A 19,764-nucleotide genomic window follows, 5' to 3' on the forward strand; every position below is an offset into this window, starting at 1 on the left:
TAGAGGGGAGCCAGTCACCGCATGACTGGTACGATGCTCCCGTTCAGAGAGATGATCCTCTCATGCGAGGACGAGGACGAGGACGCTCTACTACCCAGTCGACTCGATCAGGAGGGCGTCAATCCCAACAAACAAGAAAAGGAAAGGAAAAGGCCCCAATGGAGAGTGTCGAGGAGGAGACTTGGACCAGCAGCGATGAAGATTCTGGTGGTGATGGATCTACTAGCCATGGAGGAAGTGGAGGACAGTATGGTACTAGTTATGAGACACAGCCGGAGGAAGATTTTCGATACACCGGTGAGTCTCAGTTTACATATGCTACACAAGATACGGACCACGGTAGGCCGTCTGATATAGGCCAGTCAGATACCATTGCATATCGAAGAAGAGCTCCTCGAGGTCGTTCAAGAGGCCAGGATGCAGCTGCAGATGACCTTCCATATGGAGTCGAATCCATTGATGTATCAAGTTCCGAGTCTTCCTATTATCCGCGGCCTCAGCCAGCCTATGGATATCATATGGTGCATCGGAGTCATCTTCCGGTAGCTACTATCCTGCGCAGCCCGGAGGATCTTACGGATCAGATTTTAGTGCCGGCATATTCGGATGGGCCCCTTATCAAGACACCTCTCAGAGCCAGAGCTTCAGCGAGAGATCCGAGAGTTCTTATGATCCAACGCGCATTCCTCGAGGATTGAGCATACAAGACTACAATGCCGCTTGGTTAGAGGGATGGGTTGATCTGCCTCCATATTATGCTGATGATCCAGATATTGACGAGAAGCATCGCCATTCGACCCGATTTTAGATATTCGAGAGTGATTTAAACGTATGTAATTGATTGTATCTTAATTTGAAAATTTTTTATGTTCTTCATCTCATTATTTGAATCATTTGGAAGTAATAAGTTGCATCATCTACTTTTAACCTTAAACCTAAACATGAAAACATCCAAAAAACTCCAAAAAAAAAAACGACGATGGGGTCGCTGAATGTACCCTATCGGTACGGTATCGGTTCGGCTCGGTTCGGCAACGGTACCGTACCGATACCGGAGCCGACCGGTACGTCGGTACGATCGGTACCGCGAACCTTGCTCAGACCTAAACTTTTTTGTGCTTATTCCTCACTGGCACGCAAGCACATGCACCGCCACCTCCATTTAGGAGTTCTAGTTCTAGAATGCTTTCAAAGGGAATATCCTGCTCAAATTAAATTCACAGATAAGTTGATTAAACCCTCCCAACAGATAACCTTTTTTGGTTCTACCTACCTATATTTTATGTAAGACCACGCCCTAATGTTCATTTTAGCTGCCTAGTTATAAGCATATGCATATGCACATGCACATGTATACGTATGTATGTATATATGAATATATATATATATATATATATATATATATATATGAGTATGAGTATCTATATCTATATCCATATCTACATCTATATCTATATCTATATATTTGTGTGTGTGTATTGTATGTGTATATGTACGTGTCTCTGTGTGCATAAATAAATGAAAACAAATGCTCTTCAAGCGAAAGAATATTACATAGAAAGAAAGGTCAAACTGCAAACCATTTGAAAGAAAGTATATACACAGTTAGCTATATTAGACCTATAAAGCTTACCAAGTTTTCAACCTTCATATAGGGATTGGCCTCAATATTTGTAATAGCTGAGGATACAAGAAAGCATCCCTGTCAAAATTCATCATGAAGTTCGCACTTAGATTAATAGCTCATCAACAGTATACATTTTGGTAAAAACCAAACAATTATTTAACATGTAACTGCAGTCTGCAGGAAATAACTAAAAGAATCTTATCCTAATACATTATATATACACTGATTGGCCATCATACATCCTTCTGGTGGATGTTCAGAGAGTTTGTCAATGACTTTAACATTGCAACAACTTATGTAAAACATTAATGATATTACAGTATTTTGTCAGTTTAGCCTCATACCTTTATTAGTGATTAGTAAGGTGGCACATGATTGAACATGCTTAGTTATGGAAAATAAGAGAACAAAAATAATATGTAGAAGAAAGATGTCAAATATAAAAAACAGATAATAATAAGAATGCTAAAAAAACTCATGGACAACCTTAAAGAATCACGGTCAACTCTGCAGAGCCAAGGTTAGCACCAAGGACCAGAACCAATGTCAACCTTGATTCTTTAAAAGGAGCAATACTCCAACAATCAAGGGTTTAAATCCCAGCATTGAAGCCCATCTCAATCACAGACAGGATCCATATGGTACAGCATGATATCAAGAAGGACTAGAACAACCATCAAAAACAAGGACAAAAAGGGGAAAAACCAAACTAAATCAAAAAATTGGTATTCCGAGATGCCAAGCCATCTGGTTACCTGCTCTGGAGAGACCTAGAGTCTAGATGTGTTCCAGGATCCAATCTCTTAGGGGTGGCATAAATTAAACTAACCCAAAAACCTGACCTAACCTAGGCTCATGATGGCAGAGTTCTATTTGGGTTAAAAATAAGGTTAGCCGAACCGGTATCGAGACCCGTACCGGTCAGCATCCGGTATGGGTCGGTATCGATTCGAACCGAGTCGAACCGAACGGAACCGTTTGGTTCCGTCCGATTTTGGTCGGTTCCGTCCGATTTCAGCCAGAGCCAATTAGATTTCGGCCCCTTAGGGGCCGGAACCGTTTTCTACTGCTGAACCGACCTGGTCGGAGATCGGGTCTGCTCGGTTCAAGCTGAACCGGTCATTTCGGCTCTGTTTAGCTTTCTTTGGTTGAAAAGATTTAGGCTTGGTTGAATCATAACATTGGATAAGAATTTTGAGTGGTTGGTCTTTTTCTAAATACTAGTTATATAAATCATTTTGGAAATTAGCCAATAAGAATTATAAGGATTGGATTTGATAGGTTAGTGGGGATTGAGTCTTACAAAATAAAATAAGTTAGGGTCAAATAAGGGTGACCTAATATGATTGTGGGTGGATACGGATTGAGAGGTTTTGATTTTTCAAATATCATTAAGTTAGGTTTAGTGGGGATTGAGTCTTACAAAATAAAATAAGTTAAGGTCAAATAAGGGTGACCCGAAATGATCGTGGGTGGATACGGATTGAGAGGTTTTGATTTTTCAAATATCAATAATTTTCATTATATAAATGTAATAGATTTGATAAAATTGAGGAGAAAATTTTGGACATATGCTCCAAATCCTTATAATATGAGATACATGGGTTTATTACAAAATGTTTATAGAAATAGACATAAAAGGTGGAGAAATAAAGATACTTGTGAAAGACCCATATCAATTGAAGCTCCTATCGAATTCCCATACGACAAAACATGATTCAAAAGAACCCATTACTAATGCTTTGATTGAAATTCAAGGGTTAAGAAGAGAAGTCTTTCCAAACTAATAGTTTTCATTAAGTTCTGCCGTACCGGTACCGGTAGGCATATTGGTCGCCTACCGGACCGGTACAATTCGGTTCGTACCCGAACTGGTAGGCGTGTTTTTTTTTTATGTTCTGGTTTTCACGTCTGCGCGCGGACGTGCGGGATAAATGCCACAAAGTGGCATTAAATGTCACTCTGTGGCATTAATGAGCCCGCCTGAGCGCGTGGGCGCACGAGCGTGCTGCCCCGCACGGGCTGGTGAATCGCCCGTGCGGCGGTTCACAGCGCGAGGAACCGCGCGGGGCGGGGAATCGCGTGCCCGCGTGCGCTGCCCCGCGCTTGCGGGGGAATCACTCACATGGCAGTTCACAGCGTGGGGAACCGTGTGGGGAACCGCACGCAGAACCGCGTGGGGCGGGGAATCACGCGCTCGTGCGTGGGCGCTCTGCTCCGCGCGAGGGGCGCTCTGCCCCGCGCATGGGGTGTTCTGCTCGAGGAGCGCATGGCCGAAAGTGCCACGCGCTTTCCCACTGCAAAAAAAAAAATATGTACCAGTGCAAACCGGCTGGGATCGGTCCGAAAATAACTGGAACCGGTTTTCACGCTGTCCGGGTACTGGTTCCAGACCAGACTGGTTCGTACCGGGGCGAACCGGCCGGTACAGTCCGGTTCGGCAAACCATGATTTTCATCATTTAGACAGATGAGCAAAAGTGAGATTCATTTCAACAAGAAAAAATAAAATGAGACTTGTTAATGGCAACCTCTCTTAACCCATAGTTGCCATTTTCTACATCAATTCCTTAAGTTGTACAACCTAATCTAAGTTGTAGTATGCTATCTACACAAGAATAACCACATATTGCAATGTATAAGGTGTTTACCAACATTAATGTACAAATCTAGCTTAACCACAAGACAACTCAAACCAACAACATAATCATTTTATGGTGAAGCAACTAATGTTGTTTAGCACTCATGTATCCTGACTCTTCACATACTACGTTCATCTAAGCCACTTGGGCTATGTTCAACTTTGTCATAGCTATGTCGGACTCTGCTATCAAAATGTGCCTCCGATGGAACCATAAACAACATCCATTTCACCTAAAATGTGCCACTTGACTTGTCTATGACTCCAAGAGAATGAAAGTGGTACAAATGCAAGTATGAGGAAACAAGTATTCTAAGAACACTTTAAGGAAGCACTTAAAAACCAGGTGCAGATTCAAGATCCCAAGGAGTTTCTGAAGCAGGCAGATTACCCTAGGTAGAAGATTCCTGCTACCAAAGTTCGACTAAATCACAATTGCACTTGACCAATCGCTCAAATTGTGCCTCGAATCCAACACTAATTGTGCGCCTATATTAATGCAATGATTAATAATTTCCAAAAACTACCTCATAAGGAATCGAATGCACAAACTTCATTTTTGAAGAATGATGTCATATCATAAATAATTTGTTAAGACCAGATAACATAAAGGTCGGTATACTTTTGGCCATTGATAGGCATTGATATCCTACCATTATGTCTATGATGTTATTGTTTAAATATGAAATATGCTATTTTGCTCACAAATATATATTTGACTAATCTTTCTATATTTAATAAATGTCATTATTTTGCTGTTATTGCTCACTATTTTTCAATAAAAGGCTTACAGTAATTGCCATGGCATAGTAATAAAGGATACAAAAACATATTTTTTAAGCCAAATAGGCTTAAAATAATGTTGTAGCAGTGGATGATTGTTTTGGGCTATGCTGTTATACAGCTAGCATTTGGTAATAAAGTTATTATATAAATATAAACACTGCATTTCTTATCAAAAAATGATTCATAATAACATTACAATAACTGATGTGGTTTAGCTCCACGACCATTATATAGCAACAATAGGAAATTAAGGTCAAGTGGTCAAATAGAAACACAAAAATGGGTTTTGCAGTTTACAAATTTTTTCTGTTGATTCTTTATATCCTTGTTTTCCAAAACTATTTTTAAGGATAAGTCTAAGATAATATACTCATTAGAAATAGCAGAGAAACGAGTCACAACTTAAATAATGGCTGTTCTCATGTGGTAATGGATATTGTAACAATTTTCAAGGCTCCTATTGATATAGAAAAATATAGGGGTGGTTTGAATTGTAACCTTTTGCAGTTTAATGTTCTGTTAACAAATGCAGTTTGCCCCATTAACTATTCACAGAATAACATTATTACTTATGTTAATATTACTATAATTACTTGGAAGTTATAATCCGAAAAAAAAAAAACAAAATTATCATCCGATAATATTGTTACAATCGATTATTCTGATGTTAATAAATGTAGTTTCCTACTTTCCTGTCAAAATGGTCAATAAGAGTTGTTATAGCGGTCATCATTTTGTTGTTTCAAAAATATCCAAAAACCTGACTAGGCAAAATGCCCAAGGAAACCACTGGTACAGCAGGTGAGCCATCCAACATATAGACCTTCTTGCCCAGCTATGTCCAGGCCAAATAGGAATTACAAAAGCACTGCCTTATTAGAATAGGACCCAGGCCAATAAAATGGAAAAGCGACACTGGTGGAACAGGAAGCAGGCCCACTAGTCGAAGAGGCAAGAAGAAATTCCTTTGTACCAGCAACTTCTGATGAAACAAAAGGAAATCGCATGGATCTGGGCAATCTTTTGCATGGTTCTCTGCATTACTCCCTTTCTACAATCCCTCCCTTTTCTTTCTATGGTTCACCCATTACTCGGCCATTTTTTGTGTGTCCTCTGCATTACTCCCTTTTTCACATCCCCTCTCTGTTCTCCCTATGGTTCTCTCCATTACTCCATTTTTTACACCCCCCCCCCCCCCCTCTTTCCTCTCCTTTTCCCATACCACTCCTCTTCCTCTCTCCTTTCCTTTCTACTTCTCTACTTCCCAATAAAGCCCACAAGAATTACATAATACCAATTACATTTTATAACATGTGGTAACAAAGCTGTGTCATATTATGAAGCTTTAAGGGGATAGTCGAACAAAGATTAAAACATGTAACAACAATTTTATTAAACCTATTAGACTCCATGTAAGGGAGTTCCAATGATTGACAGGATTTACTTATGCAATCAACAAAAAAAAATGGAGTGACAACGAAGGCCAACATGTGGGTATTTAAACCCATGACAGGGTACCACAACAATTTATATTCAGTGGATACTTACAAGAAAAGCATCTGATATATGAGTACTTAAAATGTTGTAGTGACATACGGGAGCAATGACAAGTGTATGCACTACTTTTGAAGAGCATGTGGAATTCCAAGCAGTGAAAAGTCACAGCCGCAAGTTTCTTTGAGTTGAATTCCCCAATGCAATGGTTCAGGGATTTTTTCTCTTAAATTAACCGGATCATGTACTTGAATTAAAAATAACCATTTTCCTTTCAGAACCAGACGTGATGGCAATTTTTCATGATCTAAATGCAGGAAACTTTCAATAATTATCATATTCACATGAAACATTCAAGTTTAGGAGAAGTTCCCTTGGAACACATTAGTAGAATATTAGCAGATGTGATGAAAAAGAAATGACTATTGAAAGTTGAATATCAGTAGAACGAGAATTTATTTAGAATAAGAAGGTCCACAAAATATAAAAACATTAGAAGAGGTACTCAAATTCAACAATCGACCATGAAGCAAACAAGAACCAACCAGGCAATATGATCATGTGTAGCTAAAAATTGAGAAAGATCCGAAACAAAAGTCATTCTTGCCAACATCACTATCATCCAAAAAACATCAAGCAAACTGAAGGAAACAAGGGCGCATTTTCACTATCATCATTGAAATAACAATATAAGAACCACCAGTTTCTAAAATTAAATCCTTGCTACCTGCATTTCGAGCCCATTTGAGTAACAACTGACACGGAAGAGAAAATTAAACGGAGAAATCCTAATCAAAACCGAATCAGAAGGATATCGTATTGAATTAAAAAAAAAAGAAGCAATCTTGATGTTCGTTGTCGATTTACACAATTCAAGAAAGGTATTTGGAAGGGGTAGATACCAGCAACTGGGCCGAGTCGTAGAGGCCGTTGTCGAGAAGGGTGGTCATCTGATCCTTGGGAACCTCCATTTCTCGCTCCTCTACTGCCCTCTCTGGCAAATCGAAAGAGAAACAAAGAAGAAAGCGAAGAATTCTTAGGATCCGTGCGAACCCGAGCAAGCGAGGAGAGAGAGAGAGAGAGGAGCAAGCCCTTGTAAGCCTTTCTTTTGTTGTAAAAACAAAGCTTTTTCAAAAGTGATATATACCACGCCATTGCGCTCGATGAAAGCCTGAAGGGGGACGGCCGGATGCGACTTGAGTTGGGCCGTGGTTCCAAGAAATTGGGACACGTTTTAGTCTCAAAATTCCCAACCCAACTAATCTCAAAGTTGAATTACCTTAGTGTTGAACATGTAAACCCAACCCGAACCCAAATCGGATCAGATTGAAACAAACCCAACTTGAATTTTTCTGGCCTAACCCAATAAATCAATTTATTTAAAGGTGTTTTGCATAAATATCTTTCTAAAATTTAAATTTGTATGAATACTTTCTTAAATTTTATATTTATTTCTATACCCTCATAAAATACTGTTTCTGCATAAATGCTCCTAATATAACGGTTCTTCTAACTCCATTAATAAAAACCATATTTATTTTAATTAAAAATAAAATAATTTTTTGAAATTATTTTTTTGTCCTCCATTGCGATCAATAGGGATTAATTTTTGAAAAGGGATAAGTACAATGGGATTCAAGATCCAAAAAAATTAGTAATAGAATATGGATATCGAGATAGGTTCCTATAGGATTGGATTTCCCCCTTTAAAATCGGACGTGAAGGTTTCCTCTCATCCGGCTCAAGTAGTTACAGCAAAAAAAAGGGGCCCCGGATAATTCAAATCGAAGCAATTTGATGTCTGACTCGGGCCTATATGACATGACCGATCGATCCTGTTCATGGATTAACGAAAATGTGCAAAAGCTCTATTTGCCTCTGCCATTCTATGAGTGATAAAAATCCGAAAATGAAGAGAGAAACAAAGAATATCACTACTGTATAAACGAATAGTTTGAGAGTAAGCATTACACAATCTCCAAGATCTCTTATAAATATTTTTTTTTTACACATCTACCCATTAAGAGTATTTTAATCATTTTAATTTGAAACCGTTAATTTTTAACGCCGTTAAAATATATGGGTACATATGCAAAAATAAAGATAAAAAAAGGTAAAATAGCAAAACAAACATTTTACGAGGGTATACATGTAGATATCAATTTTGGAAGGGTATTAATACAAAATTTGATATTTAGGAGAGTATTCATGCAAAAAAGCCCCTTTATTTAAATATTCTTATGAAATATTTGTCTATTTTATTATTATATCTTTAACCCTATTGAATTGTAGATTTCTTCGAGTGCATTTAAATAAGATGTGAACTACCCTTATGCTAGTCTTAGGAAAATTATCTGAGATATTTTTTTGATTAAAAAATGTGTATATAGTCTTAGGTAACCCAATTAATTTGATACAACTCAAGAGCTTAAGATAGAGATCGTCGGGCTAGCATTGGGACATATAGAGATTCGTTTGGATTAAGATTAATTCTTAGCGTAATTGAACCTACCCAAGCAACAGCTCCAGAGAGGTGTGCTGTCGAGTTAGGTTGGGGACCTATTAGGGGAATCCAATCTAAATTTTGACCAAGATCTGACCCTTCCATTAATCAAATCAAGTCCGAGTTTATGTATGTATGAACCGTAAAACCTAAGGAATCTTAAGGGTTGAATACAAATCCATATGGGTCAGGTCATTGTCTTTTTATTTAATAGGTCATATGTGAAAAAGTAGGGGCAAAACTGATAATGAAATTATACAATCTATGGGATATTTGACATGTATCAAGTGAATCAGTAAGTTTGGTTAGGTCTAGATCATATCTAAGCATGTTTCTACTCCACTTGGACCTAGACCTAAAACTTTACAGGAGTATATCTTGAGACCCATAGCTGACATCAAAAGTTAATAGGTTGCATGGAGTCCAAGAAGGGTCTGTAGCATTCTAACCTAGAGGATTGAGTTGATGGTCACATTATGACACTTTTTTAGAATGCTAGAATGAAATTGGCATTCACTCTCCAACAAAAAAAATATCAAAATTGCAGGTATCTTAAGATTTAGTTCTATAAAATTGTAATTGATCGATATAAGCAAAAAGAGAATTTAATGGATAAATATGATCTCATTAATAGGAGAAATATTAGAAGGTAAGCTTTTGAGCGCAGCTGTAAGGTTGCTTCATTTTAATTTAGAGACTAAAAATTTAAAATACAAAAATAGCATCTCCTTATGCAAGTGGAAGCTTGCGTATATTTGGCCTTTTTAGATTTTTATTAACATGAGAAAAATTGAGGATTAAGACTTTTGCAGCGAGAGAACCGGGGATTGCATTCCAAATGGAGTTATGTCACGAGAGATGGAATGAGCATAGGATAGAAAGATGGGAATTAGCCCCTCCTAATCAAGAGAAAGAGAGAGACATCTCTATGACCCAATCTATGCATATATTTACCATGGTAATAATGTTTCCATAATCAAAATAAGATAAAAGTTGCCCATTTCTTTCTGCTGCCATCGGCCAGAAACACAAATTCCAATATTATTCAACGCACCTAAGACGTAATTTTCTCTCTCGTGCATTGAATGTGTCACGTAAAACTAAAGCTTATAAGAGAATAGGAGTCTGGAATTGCCGCTTGGATTTACATAAAATTACCCAAAGCTCATGGCATGGCTCAAGAGGGCTCAAAAGATATCTAGTTGAGACTTTTGAAGGTGCTAAGTAAAATTGGCAAATGGGGTATAAGCTGATACAGATGAGATCAAAACTTTGTCATCTTGAACTCAATTTTTTTATTTAATAAATCAAAAATTCAAAACTAAACCCGATCTCTTTATCAAATGCGTATCCATTCCAAATATATATATCTCAAACCAACCAAAGTAACTTGGTTAATAAATATGTCAAATCAGTCTAAAAAAAATTAAACAGATTAAATTAGTGTGTGTGCTAGGTAAACAAAACTACTAGCATGAATCTTGAATTGGTAATTAAAAGAGGCAAGATGAGAGGAAACTCCTCTTGCTAATGGCATCCCATTATTTCCAAAAAAACACAGGCATCTCTATTTCTTTACTTCTTTTTCCTCTTTCCTTTCCACAAAAAAAAAAAAAAATCCTCATGAGATTAGAGGTAAATTACACTTACACCCAATAGTATGAAAAATCTACACTTATCCCATGAGGTTTATTTTTATCCAATACTTATCCATAACTTAACATAATATTAGACGAATTGTTAACTTTTAATGGGTCCCAAATATCACGTGAGGAAAAATTTTAAAAATGACCAAAATAACCTTACAAAAACCTTCATAAGATTTATGTTTACTACACTTAAACCCAATATTTTGTAAAAACCTACATTTACATCCATTTGAATTGACAACATTAGTGAAACTGTTTATCTATTGTAAAGGTCAAAATTAACTTTATAAAAAAATAAGACTCCTCTTTCACATTTTCGACTCCATAACACTTCGAAGTATTACATTTTTAAAAGTCTTCTTCTCTTCGAGATCAAGCGGCAAGGAGTTACTTTTTGCTTCACTACCCTACCACAAGCGTCCCTTCTCGACGAGTGACCAACGACGAGCATCTTTTCCAACCGACATCTAACGACAAGCATCCTTCCCGACTAGCCTCTATCCTTTCTGATCATATTTTGTTCTCGCTTCCCCGCCCACCACATCATAGAGATCAGAGATACCGGTATATTATTTGCTAGTTTTGAATTCTATTTATTCAATATTGTAGATATGATTTCTTAACATTATTGCTATAAATGAGAATTACTATATCTACATATGGAGCTAAAATAGTTCTGGCAGCCTATCATCAAAAGGGTCCAAATCAGTACGTGCACGAAAACTCTTCTTTTTGGAGGATGCATTAGTTGCGATTCAATAGCTTAGCTTAGACCATGGATAGGCTAGCTCAAGCGACAAAACTCTTGATTTTAGTTCTCTGCAGCAGAAAATTTTAGAGGCATCTACTTGCTTGAGAGATCTAGATTACTTTTTTCTTAGCACATGATTCTTTTGTGATAGTTCATCAAGATTAAGCTCAGACCTATGATGCCTCACGACTATTCTCCTTCTTGGATTGATGTTATATCACTTAAGGCTAGTTTGGTCATTTTCTAAATTTTTTCTGACGTGATAATTAGTCCCATTTAAGTTAATGGTTTAATTAATATTTTGTTAAATTATAGGTTAAAATGTTGGATAAAAACAAATCTCAAAGAGATAAGCATAGATTTTTCAAATTTTTGGATGTAAGTATAATTTATGCCTAATCTTAAGGACTATTTGTAATTTACTCGTCACACATTAACAATTTTGACTTTTTATGAGGTAAACGGATTTACTAACATCGTTAATTTAATTGGGTGTAAATATAGGTTTTATAAGTTAGTAAGTATAAATGTAATAAACGTAAACCCCATGGGGCTTTTATAATTTACTATAAAGTATTTTATGGATTCCAAAAATTATATGTTCCTTCTCGAATACAAAACTTGAAATTCCATGAAACATAGTTTATATAAAGCCAATACACACTTAACAACTTTCTGGTGCTTGCCATAAACTTCTCTTTGATACATACAAAAGCAGCGATGCAATACATACCTCTAGGCAAATCAATATAGTTTTTAGACCATGATATTTATTAATATACAGTCCATGGCCAGCCGATACATACCTAGCAAATCAATCATCACGTCACTAAATACACACTATCATACAAATCCATATAGAGTTTCTACAATATAGTATTGGTATGTATCACTTGACCCTTGTCACTAATTCTTTTTCTTTTTTTTTTGGTACAACGGCAGTTCACACATGCTGGGCGTGGGTGCAGCCAACAAAATCAGAAAAGAGAAGATAACACAAAGAGTGAGGCACCGACACTTGGTCACTCTAGGTGAAGCCTCCAGAATGGTGGGCCGCGAATAAAGGCACTCAGTCAGCCGCGCTGTTCGCCTTCCTGTAGATATGTGTGGTTCACGAGAGACCATCCTCGTCTAAGAGTCTGCGAACATCACATAGCAATAGGCTGGAACCCACGTCGAGCCCTCAACCCCAAATCCACTCTATTACCGTGGTCAAATTTTTCTTGAGCAGAATGCGGTCCATACCCAGCACCCACCTCACATAGATAATTCCCTCCCAGCCGCCCTAAGTTCAGCACTGACCACAGATGTGTCGAAGATCTGCCAACCCCCAACCGCTGTGGCGCTGTCAGACGAGTATCATGGTCTCTGATGTCGAAGCCCACACCCCCAGTGCACCCTTTCTTGCCAACACTGTCGTCGAAATTCATCTTGAGAAAGCCAGAAGGTGAAGGCTCTTAGGAAACCTACATGGTCCTAAACGCTATATGAGCAAAAGAGAAGCCTCAGATTTTCTCAGCCGGCCCCATGGATGACGGCGTGGCAAACATAAGTATATGTATGAAAGAGATAAAGAAAAAAGATCGAGAGAGAGATTCAGGAGGAGAAAGAAAAGAGATAAGAGAACTACAGGATGGATGGATTCATATATTTTTTTATAGAAAAAATGAAGACAGGAGGGACTCAGCTGGAAAAGTTTCTTCCCATCTTGCCTCTTTAGTTGCCCCTTCAAAATCCATACTAAAGGTTACATGCCAAAAAATAAGAGATCCTAGACGATCTTCTCTAGCATACGCTCCATATAATTTTTGTTCTTTTAATTGATTTAAATAGATTAAACAAGCAATTGGTCATGATTGTGTTGACTAAACAAGGTCAAAATAGATAAAACAGGTTAGAATTCTAAACCTTAATCCTATCCATTTAATAAAGTTCAAATCAGGTCAACCCTTTTGCAACCTGGATTATTTATGTTTATCTCAAATCAATTGTGATTCAGCTGGACGGTTTGGCTCATAAATTGTTATCCTTATTTTTGAATAGGTTAGGATCTAACAGCACCTAGAGCTACACTTTTTCTTAGGATAACAGAGATACCGCATTGATGTTCCAAGCTGTTTCCAAACTATTAGATGTGATGTACCAATTATCAACTATTTACATACCAAAGATCATAAAATTTGAAAACCTCTAGCCCATAAAATAAGTGAGCAAAAAAACATATAATATTTTATAGTATTTAAACTATCCAATTTTTGCCCATAGACTAAGAGTTTCTAAATTACATAATTTTTTGTTTGTAAGCAGTTTAAATACAGTAAATTTTATATAACAGTTTGGATCATTGATGTAGAACCTTCACCGTCCAATTCAAAAACAATATAACTCTATAAAAGTTACATAAAATGTACCTCAAACCTGATCCTTTTTTAACACACCGTCAAAGAAAAAACACTAGAAAGCAAATTCATGACCTAATATGGGCAGCATGTAACAATAAAGTAAGATGATCCAAGTTCAGAAAAATTATAGGGGCATCAAGGATTATCATCCTCAAGCACAATTTTGAGAATGTGAACATTGGAGCTGCACTGATGATGATTCGACACCTGTATATGTGCACATAACAAACCCAAGTTATTCAATTTGAAGAACTGCTAAAAGAAGCCAGCGTGATGGTGTTCATGTAATAACCGGTATGCAAGAACGAAAGAATCCCATATTCTAATAGGGTTTGGTAAACATAACCAACAAGAAGGAAAGTAGACTGATAGAAACTATTCAGCTATAGCAACTAACAAGATTAGGCAATTTTCCAGTTGCCGCTCCACCCTCCGGGCTTCAACATTTTCTTTCCTCAATCTTTCAAAAATATTCCTTCTTTTCAGACTCAAATTCTTTGGTCAACCTAGGACTGGTTTATATATGGCAAACAATAGTGATCAATATTATCTCATCACCAAGAAAATTCCCAAGCATAGAATACAAGGAATAAAATGGATTCAAATCCTTGGAGAGGCGCATGCGGACCTCAGGGTGACAAGCATGAGCTTGGCAAAGGTCTGAAGACATCCCTCAATGTCTCATACAAAGCAGTAATCTTTCACTCAATGCTCCATGAAAAAAAAAGCTCTGAATGTGAACTGCAGCCAAAAGGGTAGAAAGAACATTCAGTTTTACAATATACAGTAAGAAGTTGCTCAGGCAGTCACAGTCAGAGTTGGATGAAGGATGGTTGAATATAAAAGAAATATGAAAGAAATTCACAAAAGTAATGAGCCTACATACGGCTAACATCAACCCTTTTTTAGGTATATAAACATCAACCTTTTCAAAAACAAAGAAAGCAGGTTCCGTCATAGATCCACAAGTCATTCATCAAGCAAAAATCTCAAGGTGATCATCTACCATCTTGAGTGGAGAATGACCAACACAGACAGCTACAAAGATGGACTAATAAGAACAAACATATATCAGCAACTCATTCCACAAAGGGACAAAATAAAACAAATGCCGTAAGCATGGTATGCCGATGGTACGGGCCAGTACGAAACGGTCCGGCCAGCTACTGGTACGCTCGTGAAAATCGGTACGGGCCGGTTCTGTGCTGGAGACGAAGAAGATGAAGAGAAGAAAAGAGAGCGTGGGGAAGAGAGGGAGGGAGGAGACCCATGGCCGCCATCGGAGAGCCACAGAGGGGCGGCGGAGGGGGGGGGGTGGGCGGAGCCCGACAGAGGGCGGGGGAACCCGCGGGGCACGGCCGGTGCGGCCTCGGCCGCCGTGCTCCCGCGGGTTCCCCCACCCCCCAGCCTCCGCCGCCCCTCCGCAGTTCTCCGATGGCGGCCATAAGTCTCCTCTCTCCCTCTCTTTCCCGCGCTCTCTCTCTTTCTCTTCTTCTTCCCCAGCTCCGGCGGAGAAAAGCTAGCCGGTTCGTACCACCCAGTTCCGATAAGAACAGGAACCGTACCGGTCCGATTGGCGACCGGTACGCCTACCGGATCCAGTACGGCAGACCTTGGTCGTAAGTTTCCTTCTATTAACATTCTCTAGATAACCATTTTACAGAGAATTTTCTAACATATCTACAAATAAAGAATCTTTTATATAGAATGATGAAATAACCGTAAAGCCACTGTAAATTCTGCAATCTATTTGCAGCAAAATAGCTGTAAACTGCTTTTTCATTTACTCGTCATAGAGTTAATTTAATTTTGCAATATAATATCCAACCCCAATACTACTGGTGATCTTTGCTAAGCATCTTAGTAAAAGACTAGGCCCGCATACTGACCATCTTGTTGTGCTGCAATACAACATAATTCACTATGACAATCTGAAACGCACTGGAGATCACTATGCTCAAGATCAAGGACAAAAGGACATTGTTTTAAGGTATATGATGACTGTGAATTTCATTGTAAGACAACTAATTGTTGCAAGCTAATAATTAACCGAAACAATTTAGTGAAATTGTAGGCTTGCGAGTTGTTAATCTCACTGTTGTCTTATTACTGAGGTACCAATAATTGAAAGAACAAGATAAAATTTTCTCCATACCGAACTTGGGACTTCTTTGAATAATGAATGATAACAATTCACTTGGACTATATTTGGCTCAAACAAGTGATACAAAGAAAATCATATACCTATGAAAAAAGGGGGTTCATCTATATGGATGCAAATGCAAATTAAAGCAGCACTTTAGCAGATAATGAACTTTGAGATCCAAATCCTGATATGACTTCACTTGCAGATCTTTGCCCAATTTGATATTCATATGATATGTATTTGTGTATATAGTGAGATGCACACATATCTATGTACATGAATTCTGTATCAGCCATGCATATAAGAGATAAGAAGGGTGTGACAAAACTCCAGAATTAAGTCCCAGCCATTAGGAGTTTAGGACTGTTATCTAAGTCCTGATACAGAAAAAGGAGACTGAACCATGATCAGGAAGCACAGTGAAGGAGCCAAAACAAGTATGAAACTGCTTGAGCATGAGAATTTTATTTACATGCTCGATCAAACCAAAGCTCCATGTAATTAAAGATTCAGAAGGAAATGGTAATCTTATACCCTCTGGTGTTTCAAATCATATGCTACAAATTAGACCATGATGACACAAATCTTCAGTCTACACACGAGAATAACATCAAGTCAACAATGTGGAATCCAAAATCAGGTGGTAAGTTCATGAAACCTGAGCTTAATTTTTACCATAAGCAAATAAACTTTATCATACATAAAGATTAAATCACTCACGGATAGTAATGGATATCATGATGATTTATGTGACAAACAAGAATCGAGAAACCATGAATCAAGCATATGACTATTTTAGTCTAGTCGTTAGAATTAGTCTAATCCTTTACAATATTATTCATTCAAAACATGCATCTAAAACCAAAACTCCATTGCAAGTCCTTGACTTATTATTCATTCAAAAGCTAAACTTAAATGTGGCTGTAGATAGAATAAAAATCTAATCTTTCCTACCCAGGAGAATCAGAGCTAAATGATAGATCTTTAGTAACTTGGAGACTAAATATTGCTGTGAAATCTTAAGGAATAATCAACCATTTCAAAGGGAAAGTTCCTCATAAAGATAATACTCAAGTAGCTTTTATTAATTATTCACAAAAAGCATTCACAGAAAGTGATCAGAAGTGTGTTCTTCTTTTCCCAAAACAGAAAGGTGCTCATAAAGCATTTTTAGTTCAGATAGTGGCAAACAGTAACGGGCTGATAGAATTAGCAGCACATAAAAAGGTGCAAACTAATCCCCCTACTTTGATTTTTGGCAGCTATGGGTATCATGTTAAGCTCTCAAAGTTTCTAAAGCATATTACAGAACTTTCAAAACAAAAAATAACAATTTCAACTAATAACTGCAGTTCACATTGTCAAACCAAATGACTAATCAAGGATTCAGGCTAATCCATTTCCAGAACATTGAAAATCTGATAATATGAACCACATTTTCAGGCTAAACCAAATGATTAATAAAGGATTCACAAGTACAGAGTCCAAGACTTAAAAAACAATAATTTTACCCTAAACAATAACAAGAAGAAGAGTAGAGTAGAAAACCTCAAATTTCTGCACGAGTCCTCACCAAGAATCAGAATATCACAAGCAGGGAGAAGAGCATGTAGACAAGCCAGCAGGCGTAGGCTATGAGGCCACGGTGCTCGTCCCCACACGAGGCCAGCTCGACGAGGAGCCTCGTGCAGACCCTGGTAGACCAGAGCACAAAGACAGCCCCCATGACAAAGATCACGATGCAGCCGTGGGGCACGAAGAGGGAAACTGCGGAGAAGATCACCATGGGGAGCATGCAGTAGCCGAGGAGGCTGAGGCAGCGGTAGAGATCGAGGTTGCCATTGCGGCCGGCGAGCATGTTGAAAACGACGTAGAGGAAGAGGGCGGCGACAGTGACCCAGCCGAGGATGATACCGAAGTGGAACTTGCCGGCGAGGAGCTGGAAGAGACCGAAGGCCATAAGGAAGAGGAAGGGACCGGAGAGGTCGGCGTCCTCGTGGAGGTCGGGTTTGACGCGGAAGGGGTTGAGAATGGAGGCGGTCTTGCGCCAGATCTGGCGGGTGTTGATACCGAGCTCCTCGAGGAGAGGGGGCTCGTCCTCGAAGGAAGCGGCGCCGCCGGAGAGGGGGCCGCCGGCGGAGGAGGCGAAGACGGGGGCGGAGAAGGAGGAGGAGGCGGGGGCGGAGCCGATGTCGAATGACATGAAGGGGAGGCTGGGGTTGGAGGGACCACCGGCGGAGGAGGAAGCAGCAGGGCGGGGGGCCTGGAAGGGCGGCGCCGCCGGGGCGCGGCGCTGGTGGGGGACGCTAGGGTTGCCGGTTGAGGAGGGGAAGACAACCGGAGGGACGCCGAATTCCTTCGCCATTGGCGGCGGCGGTGGCGGTTTCTTCCCAAGATCCGGATTTAGAGAGACGAGGAGAGGAATTCCAGATCGAGAGAAAATTTTAGGGTTACGATTCGAAGGAACTCCAGGAAATTAGGTTTGGAGGGGTCGTAAGATCGAGATCGACAAAGAAAAGGAGGAAAAGGAATGGAAAAAAAAAATGCCACTTCGTAAAATAACTACCGAGTTCTTGGATAGCGGGGCTCTCGCCTTCGGTTTTAACTTTTAAGGCGAAAGCTTTGGAACTCGGATCGGATCGACCATGTGAAAACCCCACTGGATAACCCGTATCCAAAATCCCAAACAAACCGGATGTCCCCCAAATCTACTCCAAGCATTAAAATATGGAATACACTGGTACGACCATGCACACCATCAATTGCCAAAGCATATTTTTGTGGACTAATTACTGAGACAAACGCATGATGAATGAAACCTATGAAAATGCATCTCGATGATTGACAACGTACATAAGTATGCAGATGCAAATAAATCCCATCCCTCAGGTCAATAGAAAACTTGTAGTCCCACTCCTCTGTGAAGCAATGCACAGCCTCTAGTTCAAAGATCGATGCCAAGCCCTGCTGGCATCTGCTCGCCCATCTTGAGATCCAATTAGAATTTCTTCAAATATTAGAGTTTCCAAAAATATAAAAAAGGGACAACAAGAATGAGAAAAGTTGAGAAAAACAAGGGATCTTTTATGTTTAAAACCGACCCTAGAGCGGTCGTCTACTTGCTTCTGAAGTAATGGATTGAGATAATGTACTATTTAGAACCATTAATCCCTTATGAAATTAGTTGGTATCAAAGATGGAGCTCAATATTCCATAATAACGGCCCTATATCAATACACAGTTTTAGACATCTTTTATACAGCTCATGGGACTTATGAAATAATTTTGAAGCTTTAATGGACTGATGGATAATTCTTTAGAGGCCAAAACAATTTTATAAGTCATTAACCAAAAATATTTGTTACAAACACCTGCACTTCCATTGCAGTTTCTGCATCTATAAGCTGCCCGAATTCGATTGCAGATAAACAAACAGTTCTTAAAAACTAGTATACACTCTAAATATGATCTGAAAAATTTGTACTCCCATCCCCCGATTTCAGTGGCCATTATATGCTTACACTTGCACATGGAAACAGGCATAACCGTGCTGCGAAGCCAACCACACTGTTCTCCAAGTCCTAAAAGAAAACTGTGTCAAATAAAGGATATCTCCAGGCCTTGGAACCAAGGGTCATTACAGTTTTGCACCAAAGGCGACACAGCAAAGGGTCTGATGGTAAGTGTCCCTCTCTAATTCCATTATCGATACGGCGACCCATCCCCATCTGGAAATATGGGAAATGCAAAGCCCGGCAAAGCTCCC

At 38.9% G+C, this 19,764-nt stretch overlaps 2 protein-coding genes across 15 annotated transcripts in view; both read right to left on the reverse strand.

The window, feature by feature from the left end:
• Window positions 1–7,662, reverse strand: part of APC7 (tetratricopeptide repeat (TPR)-containing protein) — a 38,293-nt gene extending 30,631 nt beyond the window's left edge. For 8 of the 11 annotated variants that reach the window (XR_015973075.2, XR_015973074.2, XR_015973076.2 and 5 more), the window contains exons 1-2: window positions 7,450–7,658; window positions 1,634–1,702 (exon numbers count right to left, since the gene is read on the reverse strand). Coding sequence is in view for 7 of the 11 variants with exons in the window: in XM_088710581.2 (XP_088566707.2) it covers window positions 1,634–1,702; window positions 7,450–7,518 (138 nt within the window). In the remaining 4 variants the exon portion in view is untranslated. Of the gene's footprint in view, window positions 1–1,633; window positions 1,703–7,449 lie in introns of all 11 variants that reach the window. The other 3 variants (XM_088710584.2, XM_088710582.2, XR_015973077.2) reach the window with 2 other exon arrangements.
• A 6,295-nt stretch (window positions 7,663–13,957) lies between these two features.
• Window positions 13,958–18,912, reverse strand: LOC103717817 (uncharacterized). Of its 4 annotated transcripts, none has more exons than XM_039116274.2 (2): window positions 17,572–18,513; window positions 13,958–14,059 (listed from the first exon to the last, which is right to left on the reverse strand). In XM_039116274.2, the coding sequence occupies exon 1, from the start codon at window positions 18,361–18,363 to the stop codon at window positions 17,578–17,580; it is 786 nt and encodes a 261-aa protein (XP_038972202.1). In that variant the 5' UTR covers window positions 18,364–18,513; the 3' UTR covers window positions 13,958–14,059; window positions 17,572–17,577. The 4 variants fall into 4 exon arrangements, with proteins under 4 accessions (XP_038972202.1, XP_088566939.1, XP_008804565.1 ...); XM_088710813.1 differs by having other exon boundaries at window positions 17,547–18,513; XM_008806343.6 differs by lacking the exon at window positions 13,958–14,059 and adding an exon at window positions 14,109–14,593 and having other exon boundaries at window positions 17,547–18,912.
• Between the last annotated feature and the right edge of the window lie 852 nt (window positions 18,913–19,764).

Source organism: Phoenix dactylifera, chromosome 14, assembly GCF_051530095.1.
Source record: "Phoenix dactylifera cultivar Ajwa chromosome 14, Ajwa_hap1_PhDact_Kaust_v1.1, whole genome shotgun sequence".
Taxonomy (NCBI): domain Eukaryota; kingdom Viridiplantae; phylum Streptophyta; class Magnoliopsida; order Arecales; family Arecaceae; genus Phoenix; species Phoenix dactylifera.